At 34.8% G+C, this 18,609-nt stretch overlaps 2 protein-coding genes across 2 annotated transcripts; both read left to right on the forward strand.

Annotated features, from left to right (window-relative positions):
* The first annotated feature begins 891 nt into the window (after nt 1–891).
* Nucleotides 892–1,833, forward strand: LOC113177029 (olfactory receptor 4F15-like). Its single transcript, XM_026381568.2, has one exon. It carries the CDS (start codon nt 892–894, stop codon nt 1,831–1,833), a length of 942 nt encoding a protein of 313 aa, XP_026237353.2.
* Nucleotides 1,834–15,426: 13,593 nt separating this feature from the next.
* On the forward strand, nt 15,427–16,362 carry LOC113177031 (olfactory receptor 4F21-like). Its single transcript, XM_026381569.2, has one exon. The coding sequence runs from the start codon at nt 15,427–15,429 to the stop codon at nt 16,360–16,362; it is 936 nt and encodes a 311-aa protein (XP_026237354.2).
* The last annotated feature ends 2,247 nt before the right edge of the window (nt 16,363–18,609 follow it).

Genomic DNA, 18,609 nt, shown 5'->3' on the forward strand with positions numbered 1-18,609 from the left:
ATGTGTACATGGTCTCCCACCAGCTCATATGCTAATTTAACACTAATTTAATTTTATGACTAAGTTGTAAGTCATAAGTTAAGGAAATTTTAATGCCTACTTTGCGCCTTCTAGAGAAAATGTATCAGTGTGCAGTCTCATTATCACTGTAGGACAGTGTCTGTATCTTCATAGCTTCATGCATAGACATCAATGTTTAAAAACTGATAATTTATTATGTAAAACATAGCACTTCATGATATACTATTTATCCTTCAAGTATGAGTTGAAATTTTAATGATTGTTGACTATCTGGATTTCACTTTTTAACAATAGTCTTTATGTCTACTTACATTAAAATGATTTATTTTATTCCTTTTCTTTATCAGTATGGAAGAAATAATTTTGTATTAAATATGTTAGTAATTGGTCTGATATTTTGCCACTGTTTTCTATAATTTGTTTGTACTTAAACCATGCGTTTTTGTTTATAAGTCTGGACTATCCTACTTACCCATCAGTAGTAACGATCCTGTTCAGCAGAGTCATAGCGAGCAAATAATATTGTTCTCATAGTACTATTCATTTTTGTGTCCATAAGCTATTCTTTTCCTTACAATATATTTTCTGAATATATTACAGTGTGACTCTTTGTTTAGCTTCACCTGAAATCAAGATCTATGTCCTAACTTGGAACTTGACATAGTTCCTCAGATATAGTAGATGATGAGAAGTATTAGTCCAATGGATGAATGATGGCACAAGTTTTCAAAACACATTGTAGATATGTGAAATGATTTTTCTTTAATTAAGACTTTTGAAGCAATTAAATCTGCTGTTTTCAATATTTCTGAAAAATAGTTTTTAATAATTTTTTTGTTTGTGTCTTTTAGGTAATACCAGACAAATTCAATGTATGAAACAAATTATACTGCCGTATGTGAATTTGTGTTTCTAGGACTTTCTACATATGGACCAATACAGCATTTCTTCCTCACCTTCTCTACAGTGTTGTACCTCACCATTGTTCTGGGAAACACCCTCATTGTGATTACAGTGACCTTCGATGCTCATTTACATTCCCCCATGTACTTCTTTTTAGGAAACCTCTCATTTATTGATTTATGTCTTTCTACCTTAACTGTTCCCAAGATGATTTCTGACCTCTACTCTGGACACAATACCATATCATTCCAGGGGTGTGTCATCCAAATTTTTGTCCTTCATGTCCTGGGTGGATCTGAGATGGTGCTCCTGGTAGCCATGGCCTTGGACAGATATGTGGCCATCTGCAAGCCCCTCCACTACCTGACCATCATGAGCCCACGGATGTGCAGTTTGCTTCTGTCTGGTGCTTGGCTTATTGGTATCATTCACTCAGTGGCCCAGTTAGCCTTTGTTGTCCATTTGCCTTTCTGTGGTCCTAATGAGATAGATAGCTTTTACTGTGATCTTCCTCAATTTATCAAACTGGCCTGCTCAGACACCTACAGCATGGAATTCATGGTGACTGCCAACAGTGGGTTCATTTCCACAGGCACCTTCTTCTTGCTGATTATCTCCTATATCCTCATCCTGTTCACTGTATGGAAACGCCCTTCAGGTGGTTTGTCCAAGGCTCTCTCCACCCTTTCAGCTCACATCTCTGTGGTGGTTTTGTTTTTTGGACCATGCATCTTTGTTTATATGTGGCCATTTCCCACAGTGTCGGTGGATAAATTTCTTGCCATTTTGGACTTTCTGATCACACCCATCCTGAATCCTGCCATTTACACAATGAGGAACAAAGACATGAAGCTGGCAATGAGGAGACTGATTAGTCAGCTCCTGGGTCTGAGGAAAATCTCCAAATAGCATATAAGTGCTCAAGCAGAAACTTCTATAGGCCCTACTGTAAACATAAGTGTTCAAAGGCTGCTATCTTGAGACAATTTATTTTCTTTTACTCAGCAGTTAAAGTACTTTGAATAGTTTATTTCAAGTGAATAAGCAACAATAATATCATATTTAATGGTTGTCTAGAGCAATTTTACATAGCTTAAGAACTTAAAATACATTTTGGTGTGGATGATATTTTTATTATTTCATAGAAAATCAATTTTTTACATAAATTCTAACTCACAGTTTATATTTGCAAAGCTACTGATTTAAGTTGACATTTTCCTCTCTCATTTGGTTGAATAATAGTCTCATCTAAAAATAGTAGCTATTTCTCATCATATTATTTTTTAGCAAACAAGTTAGGTTCACATTCTATATTGCCTATTTTATTATTCCTTATTTTCCTTCCCTTACTCTTTTATTTATACTAACAAATGCACTGTTACTTAAATATAATTTTTGAAATAAATTTAACTTCCTTAATAAAACAGATATTGTTTAATATTTACATATACAAAAAGAAAAAAAAGTCAGTAAAGTTGACAAAGAAACAGTCAGTAGGGCCTTGAGTGTCATTTTAGTATCTGGTCACTAAGAGGACAACATTAGTTATCTTCTCCTATCCATGCCCTTTATACGTGTGCTGACATAAAAAGCTATGAATTTAGAAGTAACACTCAGCCAATGAACAAACACTATTTGGGGATTGAAAAAAACCACTACAGGGTCTCAGATATAATCTTGTTTAACAAGGATCCAGTACAGGAATGAATTCCACTTCAGATGTTACCATGAAGTCTGTGCTTTTAGACTCTTAGGCCTGGAAACTGACCAGTACACCAAATAACACAGTCCCTTTTGTTAAGCTTTTGTTGTTGACATTGTATTCTTATAATGAGATAGAATTTGCTCCCCTATAACTTCATATTATATACTTAATTTTATAATCTGAAATTGTACATGATAAAATATCTTCCATAGTGCCTCCTTCTTTTCATATTTCAAAATTATCCTGCTAAGGTTAAATATTCATCTTAGGCTGAATCTTTTAGGCAAAATGCCCTATTTTGAAATGTTCATCATAAGTCTTTTTTATTATGAGACAACATGGAATATCAGCTTAATATCAAACATCCAATAAATTCTTCAGAAACCATTTCATAATATTATTAATTTTTTTCAGAAGTAACAAGAAGGGTACCTATAAATTAGAGCATTTTCTCACTCATGTATCCTTGAAATCAGACAGCCTACATTTAAATTAATTAAGTGAAAGCTTATAAGCAGTACAGTTTGAAGACATGCTAGACTATATTATAATTTGTTGAGATTATTCAGTATATTTTCCAAGAGTGTCCCAGGGATTTCATCAAAGTGGTTATAAATATCTTCAAGAAGCACACCAGCTGGCTTAGTGGCACATGCCTATAACCCCAGCAGCTCAGGAGGCTGAGACAAGAGGATTATGAGTTCAAAGCCAGCCTCAGAAACTGCAAGGTACTAAGCAATTCAGTGAGACCCTGTCTCTAAATAAAATACAAAATAGGGCAGGGGATGTGGCTCAGTTGTTAAGTGACCCTGAGTTCAATATCCAGTACCAAAAAAGAAAAAGAAAAAGAAAAAAGAAAGAAAGAAAGAAAACAAGCAGCACACTAATGGCTGTCACAGTCATCAGGAGTCACAGTCATCAGAAACTTAGCTATGGCACATGGTCTTTCTAGTGTCAAAGGGTTAATAAAAATTCTGGAGTAGCAAACAGATGAAAACACTTTACCATCAAATTCAAGGTGGTAGTATTTTCTTTAATAGTTAGTGTTATGGGTTAATTCATATGTTGTAGACCCAACTCCAGTATCTCTGAAGGGAACTCTGGGAGATAAGGTCTTTTAATGGGTGATTAAATTAAAATGGCCTGAAATTGGGACCCTACTCTAACATTACTGGTGTTCTTATAAGAAGAGAAAGAAGTATCAGAGATGCTCATGCATGGAAAAAAGACCAGGTGAGGAGACAGCAGGAAGGCAGCCATCTGCAAGTCAGGGAGAGAGACCTCAGGAGAAAGGAACCTGCCAATGTCTTGATCTTGAAGTTCCAACCTCTAGAACAGTGAGAAGGTAAGCATCTGTTGTTCTGTCACCACTCTATAGTACTGTGTCATATCAGACCTAGTAAATTAGCACTTGTAGCAACATAGTCCATTTTGTGCTGCTACAAAGACTGAGGGAGTGTAATTTATCTCCCACAGTCTGGGGGCTGGGAAGTACAGGATCAGGGGGCCAGCTTCTTAAGTCTGGTAAGAGTGTGTGTACACGGCTAGTAAAATGCTGAAAGGAGTCTCTTTGATGAATGCCCTAATCACCTCTTAAAGGTGCTACTGATGGGAATGGAAAATGGTGCCAGCCACTGTGGAAAAGAGATTGACAGGAAGAACATGGATGTATTTTTGTTGTTATTGTTCTAGACTTTTTTTTAGTACCAGGGATTGAACCCAATGGGGTTTAACCACAGAGCCACATCCCCATCCCATTTTATATTCTATTTAGATACAGGGTTTTCCTAAATTGCTTTTAGGGTCTCACTAAGTTGCTGAGGCTGGCTTTGAACTCGAGATTCACCTGCGTCAGCCTCTCAATCTTCTGGGATTACAGGTTTACCTCAGTGTGCCTGGCTGTTTTATACTTTCTAGTGGATCTAGTGGAAAGATTTTCTACCTCATTGGTTAAATCTATTGCTAAATATCTTATTTTATTATTTGTATCTGGTATACATGGGCTAATTTTCTTTATTTCTTTTTCAGATAGTTGTTGTTCATATATAGACATGCTACTGATTTTTCTATCTTGATTTGATATCCTGCAATTTTACTGAATTTGTTTATTAGTTCTAATACTTTTGGTTGGAGTCTGTAGGGGTTTCTGCATATTCAATTGGCTCACCTACAAAAAAAAAGAGTATTTTTACTTCTTTCTTTTCCATTTTGTGTTTCTATTTATTTCTCTTGTCTAATTTCTCTGGTTAAGACTTCCAGTACTATGTAGAATACAAGTAGTGAAAGTGGGCAACCCTGTCTTATTCCAGTCTCACAAGAAAAGTTTGCAGTTTCTCTGTTCAGTATGTTAGCTGTGTTTGCTTTTGTGGTATCCAATAGGTTTTGGATTATTATGTTTCCATTTTTATTCATCTTGAGAAAAAATTTTCATTGCTTTTTAAATTTTATCCTTGATGCATTCATTATTTAGGAGCATATTTTTAAATTTCCACTTTTTTTCTATTGTAATCCTATTATAGATTTCTAGTTTCATGCCATTGTGATCAGAAAGATGCTTGATAAAATGCTAGTCTTAGGGGCTGGAGATGTGGCTCAGTGGTAGCGCGCTCGCCTAGCATGCGTGCGGCCCGGGTTCGATCCTCAGCACCACATACCAACAAAGATGTTGTGTCTGCCGAGAACTAAAAAATAAATATTAAAAATTCTCTCTCTCTCTCTCTCTTAAAAAGAATGCTAGTCTTAAATTTGTTGAGAATTGTTTTGGAGCCCAATATATAGTCAGTTCTAGAATTTTGCCTGTGTTTGGGAAGAATTGTGTGTTCTGTTGCTCTTGGATGGAATGTTCTATGTATGTTGGTTACATACAATTTGTCTAAAGTATTAATTTTCTGTATGGATATACTGTAGAAAGTGGAATATTAAAGCTATTTATTTCTTTTTTCAATTCTGTTAGTATTTGCATTATACATTTAGGTGTTCCAATGTTGGGTACATAAATATTTTATAGAATTGGCCACACTCATATTATATGATGACCTTTTTTTCTCCTGTAACCATTTTTTGCCTGAAGTCTATTTGGTCTCCTACATCTTTTTACATCTCTATTTTTAGCTTACAGGTGTCCTTAATGATAAAGCTGATCACTTTCAAGTGTAAAATTATTGGATATTGTATTTTTACCTATTCAGTCTCAGCATATCTTCTGATTAGAAAATTTAACCTACATGTTTTCATTTATTTCTGATGATGAAGAACTTATTATTGCCATTTTAAAAATTGTTTTATAATTGATTTTTGTGTGTGTGTGTGTTTCCTGGTTTAGTTTACATCTTATTTATTGTATTTGTGGTAATATGAATCATTTATCTTAATCTTTTCTGTATTCAACTATTTTTTAGTGTGATTAACATCAGACTGCTCTCTCTTTGCTTGCAAGACTTCTGCAGAGAATCCTTTTACAGTATTTTTTTAAGCTGCCTTGTGTATGTTGCTTTTGTCCTGCTACTTTCAAAATTTTTTATCTTTTGACACTGTAATTTTAACATTTCTTTTGGACATTTTTGGATTTGGCTTATTTGAATTCTTATAGGCATGTGATCTGAATGTCCATATTTCTCCAAATTGGGGGAATTTTCAATCGTTATTTGTTTAAATAGACATTCCATCCTTTTATCTCTTTCCCCCTGGATTTTCAATTATGTGCATGTCCTGTATGGTTATGGTATCTCCTAAGTTCCACAGTTTTTTTCACTCTTTTTATCCTTTTTTTTTTCTCCAACTATATCTTCAAATTCACCTATCCTTTTTTCAAATTCACCTATCCTTTCTTTGGCTTTATTGACTTTGCCATTAAAACTTGCTATTAAATTTTCAGTGAAGCTATTGTTTTCTTCAACCACAGAACTTCTAGTGTCTTTTTTAATGGTTTCTTACTTTTTTGAATTTCTCATTTTGTGCAATTTTTTTTCCAAATATTTAGTTATCAATATGTGTCATCATTTCATTCAATTAAACTCTGTTTTTGTTTTTGTTTTTTGGTATCAGGGATTGAACCTTGAGACACTTAACATGTAGCCACATCCCCAGCCCCACTCCAACTTTTTAATCTTTCTTTTATTTTGAGAGAGGGTCTCGCTAAGTTGCTTAAGGCCTCGCCAAGTTGCTGAGGCTGGTGTTGAACTTGGGCTCCTCCTGCCTCAGCCTCCCAAGTTGCTGGGATTATAAGCATGTGCCACTGAGCCCAACTTCGATTAAATTCTTAAGAGAATCATTCTAAGTTTTTGGTCAGAGAGTTCATAAATTTCCTCTTCTTCAGAGTCTGTTTTTAGAGCTTTATTATTTTTCTTTTGAAAGAGTGATGTTTTTCTGAGTCTTTGGGATCCTGTATCCTTGTGTTGATAAAGCACATACCTTCATTTTAGTAGGTGAACAGCGTCACCAGTTGTTCCAGCCCAGGGTTCTAGACAGGGCACTTCTAGTGTCCTTGAAGAATAAGGAGTTTGCTGTTTGGGGACTAGCCTACTGTGTGTGCTCTGAGCTTGGGTGGGACCACTGGTGGCATTACATTCAGGTGTAGCTGCTGGTTGGTTCTGTTGCCCTCTTGGGGTAGGTTTTTGACTTGGCATCAAGGTCAGGGCAGGTCAGGGGTTGGTCTCTTTGTTTTCTCTTGGTCTGGTGGTACCCCAGGCAGCAGTAGTAATGGGTACTGCTACTAGCTGGAATCCATGTTCAGGCAGGGCCTGATTTTGTAGGCAAGATTTTGTAGGCATTAAACAACATGAGTAACTATTTTCAACTGGCCTATGTTTAAAACAAAACTACCCTTGGGCATTATCTCCAGACGGTATGTAGATTTGCAAGAATACCCAAAACATTTACCAAAATAGACACTATTGTAATCTTAGTGAAGGAATAGACCCATACGGTGTACATTCCTAGAGCATATTGAATTACTTTGAAAGTCATAGCATAGTTAATTATGCTATATCCATAGATTTGGGGATATATACTCCATCTAGAAAATAAAAACTCCAATGGTTAAGGAAGAAATCATAAAATAAATAATAAAATATTGCCCATTGGGAGTAAAAATTATGAAAAAAAAATCCTGGAACATAAGATATATAACAAGGTTGCAGGAAACAAGGTTCATTTATACAAAAGTCTATTGTTTAGATCTCCAGATACATCTAATGTCTTATTGTATTCTCATTAAATTATACTAATCTTATACTATTTCTTTAATATCAAAACACATTAGAAAATATACTTCCATTATCTCTCCATCACTTAGAGAAATGCCAAAATGTGGTTTTCTGAACTCTACCGAAAGAAGAACTGAAAACAATGAGACTCAAATGCTCCTCTGAGTCATAGAAGGCGAGCAAGTGGGCCCTTGTCACTTGCACAATGACAACATGACAATGCTGAGCTGACCACATTGCCCACCTATATAACTTCAGCCAGGACTGGACCTCCCACCTTGGTTCAATTGCATGATGCGATAGATACAGAACAAATGGAAGAGCTTTATATCCTCCTCTAAACAAACAAAAAAATAAATAAATAAAAACATACTTTGAGCATCATAGCATCATGTTGTTATTTTTAATAACATCTTTTATTGTCATTTATTAGACTAACTTGAATATAGCTTTACTAAAGGTTTATTATCACTTAAGAATATCATTTCATCTGAAGATCATTCAGAGAAAGTAGGTGGCTAAGGGATCCCCCAGAGAATGAGAGGGAGAGACTTTCCAATCTTGGCTCTCATTAAAACACATACATCTCTAGGTTTTCCACCTAGAGCCCCTTCACACAGAGTGCCACAAAGAGAAGGACACATTCTTACTGAAATTCTCAGGGCAGAAAACAAACTGGACTTCATTTCAGACATAAGGAAGAATCTAAAGTAACATCATCAGTCAAGAAGGGCCTGTTTCCAGAGGTGGTTTCTGTAGGTAAGTACATCACAAACTATCTGATTTGGGACCTTCTTCTTTTCATCCCATCCATTAATTTAAGAATATTTTTCTGTAGCATCCTTGTGTAACTACTATAATTCTTAATGGTTTATCTAGTTGGTGTTTTACCAAAAATAGTATAGGTTTTCTCTTCTAATGAATCACTGAGACTTCTGGACTCCACACAGCAGTTTTACACACTAACAAAAAGCAATACCCTAGCCGGACATGGTGATGCGCGCCTGTAATCCCAGCAGCTCCTAAGACTGACACAGGAGGATCAAGAATTCAAAGCCAGCCTCAGCAAAAGCAAGGTGCTAAGCAACTCAGTGAGTCTCTGTCTCTAAATAAAATACGATATAGAGCTGGGGATGTGGCTTAGTGGTCAAGAGCCCCTGAGTTCAATCCCAAATATCAGGGAAAAAAAATGCAACATCCTATAAACTTGCAAATTCACAGACCCTGCTTTGGAGAACAATGGTTCTCATAGGTTATTTGACTTACCCTGACATTTTACAATTTTTTAAAGATTTTTCCTGATCTACCATCTTATTGATATTAATAGAGTGAAGTGCATTCCAATCCAATGACAAAAAGGACATTTAAATCACTAATAATAGACTGAACTTCTATCCAAGCATTTTGGGTCATTTACATTTTTTTTGTCTGGATTCTCTATGTAGGATGAAGTGTCTTGTTCTAGAAACCCTGTCTTTTTGTCTTTTTTTCCTCAACAAAATTTCTTTCAGAAGCCATCTCTAGAATGGAGTTATACTGAAGAATTTGGAGTTGGACAGACCTCATTTTTTATTATAGGTCTTGCACTTTCTATTTGTATGACTAGGAAAATCAATTATTCACAGCTGCCAAATGAAAATAAGCATTTTGATTATTAAAATATGTCTGCAAAGTGCCTCCCTCAAACGTAATATGTGCTAGCTAGTGAAACCCTGTTGTAGTTTCTTAACTAAAAAAAAAGTAAGAAAAAAATAGGGGCATGGGATAAAAAAATACAATGGAAGAAAGAAAAGAAGAAATTGTAAAAAAAAAACAAAGAAGGAGGGAAAGGAGAGAATGAGGAAAGGGATAAACAAAAAAAATTAAAGAATGAATAATTTGTAAACAGCCTGTACAGGTAAGTAAAATTCCCATACTTTTTCAAGATCTGACTCCAAAATTACCCTTCCCCCTTATTTTTGCCCCCCAGAGCATATTTTCCCTTCTGTCTCACTTTTTTCTTTGTGACTGTTTTTCATGAGTCCTAGTCATGCCAACATCATCAAAGTTTTATTCTCATAGCTGAAATTACAGTATGATATGAACACAAAATGTTCTTCCTAATGCTATTCTTTTTGTTAAAATACCATGTGAAGGATCTTGAATCTTCCAACCCCTTGCTTTCTGAAGATGAGGATCATGAAGTCAAAGCTAATGTCCATGTCTTGATCCCACCATGCCTGATGACACATGAGAACATGCTATCTATACTGATGCTGGAGGACTTCATCAATGTTTATAGTCTGAAAAATTCTAGCTCTCTTTCCACATGATCATCAAAGTTATCATATCAGACAGGACTTCTTTACTAATTACCAGAGGCCAGATCATTTTCTGCTGTTTGTCTTGTGTCAACTCCTTTTATACTTGAAACATATGAAGTAGTGACCCTTTAGTATCTGTCTTTGTAGAAGAAACTGTGGCACCAGGCATTTCAGTAACCCACCCTAGAACACACAGCTAATAGAGAGAGGATCCAGGGAGGCAAGCAATTTGGCCTGTATAGTGCATATGTCAGCCATTTAATCAGTCTCCTATTCTTGAATGGGGAGTATATTTACAATTAGTTTATATTTGCAGAAAGACAAAGTACAGCAAAAGAATGCTACAAATACATTTTGTCTGTTGACTACTACTTTTCAAAAGAATTCAAAGAGAGCACTGGTGTTACAGCAGAAAGAACTTTCCTGTCTGACTCCCATCACCTCTGGAGTGAGTGCACACTTCACATTCCCCTCAACTGGGACTCAGAACTCTGTCCCCAGTTCTCAGCAACAACAGGTGTGGTCATTCTGCTCAGGCAATGATTAAAAACTGAAATTCAGCTTCTCAATTTGGAGTGAATCTAGAAAAAACTTTTTAACTGTGAGTTTAAAAAATTAATTCTTATGTATTTTATTAAATTTTTATCATTCACCTTTACTTTTAAGACAACTGATAAGTACTACTTTGATATAAGATGTATGGTAAGAGACAATTTTATGATTCCAATGTAGATCTACATGTTTAGCAACTGAATGCTATGATTTTTTAATTATTTTTTTAGTTTCCCCAGTAATCAGAATCTCTTCTTTATCATATTTTAAATTCCCTAATATATTTCTAATTCTTACTGCATTTGTTTGATTTTTCTCATCAGTTTTAATCAAATTAATCATTCTTAAATTATTTTAAGTTAATTATAGTTTTCAATACATTTAACAGGAAAAAAACGGTTTCAACTTCCCTAATTCCCATTGTGTTTCCTTTTCAAAACTTTCCTGTGTTCTGAAAGAGACATTTGCATCTCCTGGTAGCAACTCAGCCACTGGACAGTTAATGAGCACTGTAGTTGTTGCATAAAGTATAAGGGAGAATTTTTATTTTCATAAATTTGAGTGTTTTTACCTATTGACAAGGCTGAATCACATAATCACATTTTATTTAAATTTTTGAATACACCAGAAAAGTTTATATTTTTTCAGAAGAATATATATTGCACATTTATTTCATTTATAAATGACATCTCCAACCATATTTTAAATAATATTTTGAATAGTGACTTAAATCTTTGTATTAGATTTAATATTTTGTATTTAATTGATTTTAGTTTTTGAGGCAGGTAATTTTGTGAGTTGTGAATGATTATCATTTGGCTACCTTCTCAGAGGGTATTGTTTTATTCAATCTTGTTTTCTAGTCATAACACACTGTTGAGCCACAGTGCTGTAGGCTTCCTTGCTTCACTTAATGTCACATGTACAAGTAAATGCTGATATCAGTTTTAAACTTACATAACAAAAATACTGTTACAATATTTCCTAATCTTGTCTAGTTTTTAAAGTATTTGTCAATAACCAGTATTTAAATTTATTCAGGAACAATTTGATAAATTTGTTTGTTAAAATATCTATGGGAGGGTTGGTATGTGTGCTTGCCTACCATGCCCAAGACCCTGAGTTTGATCCCTATCACCAAAAAAAAAAAATTATTTAAGGATCTATCCTTTGGGGCAGAGGTACAAATTTTGTTTAAAGATATATCCTCTGAAATCAAATTGTGCCAATATCCTTTCAGGTCTTCTGTGATGTGCTCTGGGAATATTCTTGTGATAGGCATACCAAGCTCTTAGTAAGAAAGCCCTGTGATGGTATTTGAAATTAGATTAAAAAGATCTAAAATAATGTAGAATGGGCAGAACTGTGGATGAATGAAAGGAGTGGCCTTTTCTATTTCAAGATGGGAAAATATGTAGACTGATAGAAAAAAAATGACAATCTGAATGAAGAAAAGGCAACTGTATTTAGAAATTTTTGAAAGTAAAACTTGTTCACCCAAAGAAGGAACATGAAGGACAGATAAGAGCACTGTAAGTGTGTATATTGGGTATCTTGGAGAAAGATGAAAATGTTCATTACAGCATTGGGTTAGATTATAAGATTGTGAGTTCAAATTTGACAGGTTAACTTGAAGGCCAAGGTGGGGCTTGTGTATGTGTATACCACATAAAATTTTAGACATTTTACTCTGGATTCCAAGGATAAGCTACAGATCTAGAATTTGATATGTAGGTATTATTTTAAATGAGATAACCTGATATCTAATAAAACAAATAGAACAGATCTGAGTCACACCCAAAATTGAGGGAGAGGAGAGGAAAAACATTACAATGTGTTAGTGAAAAGTATAGTGAAGTCAGAAATGAAGTAGAAAATTTGAGGAGAGCTGTCATAGAAATAGATTATACTCAGCTACAGTTAACAGAAAATCTGGATTACAGTGGATCAAGTTATAAGCTATTTTTTTCACATTACTAGAAGCAATCTAAAAACAGGTTTTGCTCTCTTTGGTTAAGCAGTTCAACATGCCCTTTGAGTGCTAAATTCTTTCGAAGTTTTCACTGTTGTTTATAGCATATGAACATCATAGTTGCTGCAACTTTAGAAATAACGATAACTTTAAATGAATGAAGTGATGGACCAAACTGATCCCTTCACCACATGAAAGCCTTTTTCCTTCATTCAAGAAAGTCCTCCAGGAAAGTTCTTGGTTTATATCACATTGAGCATTTCTAATCTCATGCCAATATTCAATGAGTGCACAGCTGAGGAAAAGCAACCACAATCAAGACAGCATACAAAATCATATGTCTGCTGGCGTCAAAAATTGAGAACAAATGGAATTTAAGTTAATAAGAGGAGAGAGGGGAAATATCTTCAGAAAACCAAGAAGTTAAAGGCTAAAGGAGCTAGAGAAACAAGGCATGCAGAGCAGCATTGAATCCTGAAGGGAGATAAAGGAAATGGTGACTGAAAATTAATTATTGTATAAAATATCCAGAGTCACAGTTTCAGTTAATACACAATGAGTCTGTGGAAACTGGGTGGTTTGACTAATTTAATACACAAAATTTAAGATTGCTTAAAAAAAGGCTTTATAGAGCAAGAGGTAATTAGAAGGGACACATGATTAAGAGATTTTATTATTGAAAATGAAAGTTTTCTATGTTGCTAGTTAAAAGGAAACAAAAAGTTGAAATTCAACTGGAAGATTTTGGGGAAAGCTGCAAGATATATCCTTATTAGCACAGTATCCATGGCCAGGAGCATCAGTGTGGTGTCCTACACCTCTGGGCACTATTCTTGGCCCTGACGCATTGTATCTCCAAGACTCAGTTTCTATGTTGATATTGTGAGCCTCATTTAACAGTGCCTATATGTGTAATTTTGTATGCTTTAGCTTTAAAGGAGATGGTGTGCTTAGTACTAAGCTCTGCATGGAGGGGACACATAATAAATATTATACATTAACATTATTATTATTTAAATAAAAGAGGTTTTTTCCTACTTTTTTTCAGGTATTTAGTTTCCCAGGCATAAGTTACTGAATGTTGAGGTCAAGGCATGGATTATGATGATAATGTGTCATGAAAAAAATGTGAAAAAATTCAGCTCAAGCACCTGGGCTTCATGGTAAATTGTACCATCAAAAACAGAACATGCACAGTAAGACACAAAGTATGAAACTACCAGAAAAAAAAACACAGAGGAAACTCTCAGGACATTGGAATAAGTAATGAGTTCTGTGGGTACGACATCCAAAGCACAGGAATCAAAAGCAAATATAGACAAAAAGGATTACAACAAAGTAAAATATTCCTGTACAGCAAAGAAAAAAAAGTGGTGAAGAAACAATTTACAGAGTAGGAGAAAATATTTGCCAAAGAATAAATATTTATACTTTTAAGGAACTCAAAAACTTACCACATACCCCCCCCCAAGTATTCCAATTTTAAAATAGGCAAATGATATGAATAGACATTTTCAAAGGAAGAAATACAAATGCCCAACAAATAATGAAAAGATGTTAAATGTCATTAGCCATCAGAAAAATACAAATCAAAACTACAATGATACATTTCACTCCAATTAGAATAGTTATTACCACAAATATAAATAAAATAACAAGTGCAGGACATGGAGGGGAGGCCAGTATGTGAAGAAAAAGCAATCTCATAGGTTGTTGGTGGGGTGGGAATGTATATTCACATAGCAATTCTGGAAAGTGATATGAAGGTTCTTCAATAAAACTAAAAATAGAACTACCATATGATCCAGCTATTACATTTCTGGGTATATATCTAAAGGCAATGAAATCAACATATCAACAAAATACTTTCATATCCATATTTATTGCTATACTATTTACAATAACTCAGAAATGTAATTAACCAACGTGCCCATTGATAGATGAAGGATAAAGAATATATTGTGGATACACACAATGGAATACTATTTGGACATAAAAAATAAATCTTGTCATTTCCATCAAAATGGATAAAATGGGAGGACATTATATTAAATGAAATAAGCCAGAAACAGAAAGAAAAGAACATATTATAAGTAGAAAAATACTTTGAGTTGATCTAAATGTTACTACTAGAGGTTAGGAAAGAGTTAAGAGTGAAGGTAGATAAAAAGAGTGACTTACACAAATTATTCATATATTGAAATATCACAATGTGCACCAAAAATATGTACAATTAATACAGGTTTATCAAAAATTAACATTTTAAGTTATAAATAAGCAGTTACAAAGGGTGAAATGTGTTAAGCACATTTAGCCTAAGAATCTCTGTTTAACTAGTGAAATGTGAAATTCAGCACAGGAAAATTTGCAAGTTAGTCCAAAAGCATTAAAGTGTGAATATATTTTGTCACCTTACACTATTTAGGCTAGGACAACACCTAGAAAATAGGTCAAAGAAAATATCTAGATTTCATTGAGAGGCTTTTAAAAAAAAAGTCTGCTCGGAGCATAAAATACAAAGAATCATTTTCATTAATCTAATATATTAATAATTTTGTCTCATTTGAGTAATTACTCCGCTCATCACTTAATTACTTCTATTTATTTATTTTGGGGGGGGGGCAATTATATGTTTTCTTACTCTAGGTTTTGCAACTCACAGAAAAAAATTGAAGCATAAATGTGGAATACCTGTTAGAACCACTGATTCTGGCTCTTTATGTTCTATCTGCAGGTGGTTTAAAACCAGCTCTCATGATCAAAACAATGGATGGACTGAATGGCTCTGTGGTTTCTGAGTTTGTGCTGCTGGGACTCTCAAGTTCTTGGGAAACTAGAGTTATTCTTACATTGACATTCTCCTTGCTCTACTTAGGGATCATCCTGGGAAATCTCTTTATTGTCTTCTTGGTGATTGCTGATTCTCACTTACATTCTCCTATGTACTTCCTGCTGGCCAACCTGTCCTTCAATGATGTGTGGGTTTCCTCCACTACAGTTCCTAAGATGATCTTCGATCTTTTAAGTGAACATAAAGTAATTTCCTTCCAAGGTTGTATGATACAGATCTGTTTCATCCACATGATGGGAGGAGTAGAGATGGTGCTGCTCATAGCCATGGCATTTGACAGATATGCAGCCATCTGTAAGCCTCTTCATTACTTGAACATTATGAGCCCCAAAAGATGTATTTTACTTGTAGTCATTGGCTGGGTAACAGGAGTGATCCATGCTATGTCTCAGTTTTCATTTGTTATGAACTTACCTTTTTGTGGTCCTAATACAATAGACAGCTTTTACTGTGACTTTCCCAGGGTCATACAGCTCGCATGCTCAGATGCAGACAAGTTTGAGTTTGTCGTTGCTGCCAACAGTGGATTCATGAGCATGGGCACCTTCTTCCTGCTCCTCCTTTCCTATGTCTTCATTTTGGTCACTGTCTGGAAACGTTCCTCTGGGGACTTGTCCAAAGCTCTTGTCACTTTATCAGCTCACATCACTGTAGTGGTTCTGTTTTTCACTCCATGTATGTTTCTCTATGTGTGGCCTTTCCCCACGTCATCAATTGACAAGTATCTGTTCATTGCTGACTTTGCTATCACGCCTGCCTTGAATCCTGTGATCTATACACTAAGAAACAAAGATATAAAGATATCAATTCAAAGACTGAACAAACAAGGTCATTATAACAGATTTTGCTGACCACGTCTATTTTTAGAGCTCTAAAACTGTGCATCCATATGCCTATTGGATACTCCCACCTGAACATCTGACATTTAATTTGGACAACAGAACATGGCATCTACCTCACTGAACATATGTCTACTCTTCCACAGAAGTTTTACTCATTGCTTTTACTACCATTGGAAATGTGAATCCACTGTGATATGGTGTTCTTTGGGACAGATGCAATGTGTACAAACCAGGTTGCATGGTTTATCTTGTGATTATTTAACCACAAGAAAGGATATAATGATATTCCTTTTGTTTCCCTGAAGGTTCATAAGTAAAATTGCTATGTTGAATAAGGACTCAACAATCAAATGTTTATGTATTTAGAATTAGTAGCTCTACTTAATTATTTAGGTTAGATTCCCTCAGAAGAATACCAAAGATGAACTGGAACTAGTTTTTGGAAGAATCAGGGGGGAAATGATTCTAAGAAAGGGGGAACAATTATGCTCATAAACATAACTGGAATGCAAGTTCCTTAGCCCTCTAGGAAACTATGCAGACTCTGTGATTTAAAATTGTCTTGGGCTGGGGATGTGGCTCAAGTGGTAATGCACTCGCCTGGCATGCACGGGGCGCTGGGTTCCATCCTCAGCACCACATAAAAATAAAATAAAAATATTGTGTCTACCAAAAACTAAAAATAAATAAATAAATATTTAAAAAATTCTCTCGCTCTCTCTCTCTTTAAAAATAAAATAAAATTGTCTCAATTAAAGGGCACAGCATCTGAAATGTTGTTTCACTATTAAAGGATGCCTTAATTTGTTTGCATTTCCAATCTGTGTTGCAGATAATATTCCGTGCATTTTAAGAAGCCAGTACAAGCTGTCAGGTAGACTTTCTGGTGCTTACATTAAAGAACCATCAACAATTAAACAACAATTAAAAAAAAAATCTTCATAAAGATTAAAGATTAAAGAATTACCAGTTCAAGTTTTTCACCTTAACTTTGTAATATTAACTAATATGTAGTATAAAAATTATGTCTCCTAAAAAAAACTTCTCTAATTCTCCACTTTGTACATGTATCAAAAAACTAGCAGCTGTGGGAGGCCATTCACCCATGGGCAAGGTTTAGCCAGTCAATGGATACATATTACTTCAGCTACCATAAATGTACATTATCTACATCAAAATAAGTCATCTGACTTCTTCTGTGACAGGAATTGGCATCAGAGTCACAGTTTTAAAATTATAACTATAGACCAAAATATAGCTTGATTCTTTTTTATTCACAAATACAAATATAAGATAGCCCACAGATCATTTTTAAATTTTGAAAAACCCCCAATTCTAGACATCATAATGAATGCCCTTTGCATGTTTGCTTCTGAATGTGAGAAAAGACATATCAGATCTAGAAGCTTATAAAATTTGGGGAAACTCCATGCCAAGGGACCCAGCATGAATAACTCATCTAGGCAACATGTTCACCCACAACAGAGAACTCTAGAATGTCCCACCCCAGAGGCTACTCTTTGCAGTACATATACTACACACTGGTGACAATGCTCTCAATGAACATGGCCCAAGCAGAAACTGTTGTTTCCTTCACTGGGTCACAAACATATTTCAGACCCTGATTAGAAATTACAGTCAGCATCATCCATGGAGAATAATCTGATCACATATATTGATTTTACTGTACATTTTACATGTTATGATAATATCTTAATGTATCCCTTAATTTCCTTTCTCTCTCATAGTTAAACCAAATCTCAGATGAGTTTGATATCATATTTTCAAATGTACCTACTGGGAGACTCTGGAAGTTCTAAAAAGTTTCCAGAATCATTGAAGTTTTCTGCTAAAATAATTAATGGGCTTCTGGACCTCAAAAGTAAAAAAAAAAAAAAAAAAAAAAAAAAATCTGCACCAAATGAGAGGCTTGCTTCTACACAATCCCAGAGATACCTTAACTACAAAATTCTGCTCAGTCTATTCTCAAATCTTGATCCACAGTTCCAGCCAAGGGATGAAGATGACCCTGGGAAGAGACACATAATAACTAAAAGATATTTCTAAAGAATGTATGGTTAATAACATCATTTTTTCCAAAGTGTTTTGTCAAGAATCTGAAAGAAACACAAGGAGAGAAGTCTCTCAAATGTCAAATGCATGAAAATCAGTTATTTGCCTTGAAAAGGAAAAAAATCACTAGAACAGAGTCAGGATGGCACCTTAGCAGTAGGAGTCATAGCCCCTTAGATGGGC

The sequence above is a fragment of the Urocitellus parryii genome, chromosome 6, assembly GCF_045843805.1.
Source record: "Urocitellus parryii isolate mUroPar1 chromosome 6, mUroPar1.hap1, whole genome shotgun sequence".
NCBI classification, from domain to species: Eukaryota; Metazoa; Chordata; class Mammalia; order Rodentia; family Sciuridae; genus Urocitellus; species Urocitellus parryii.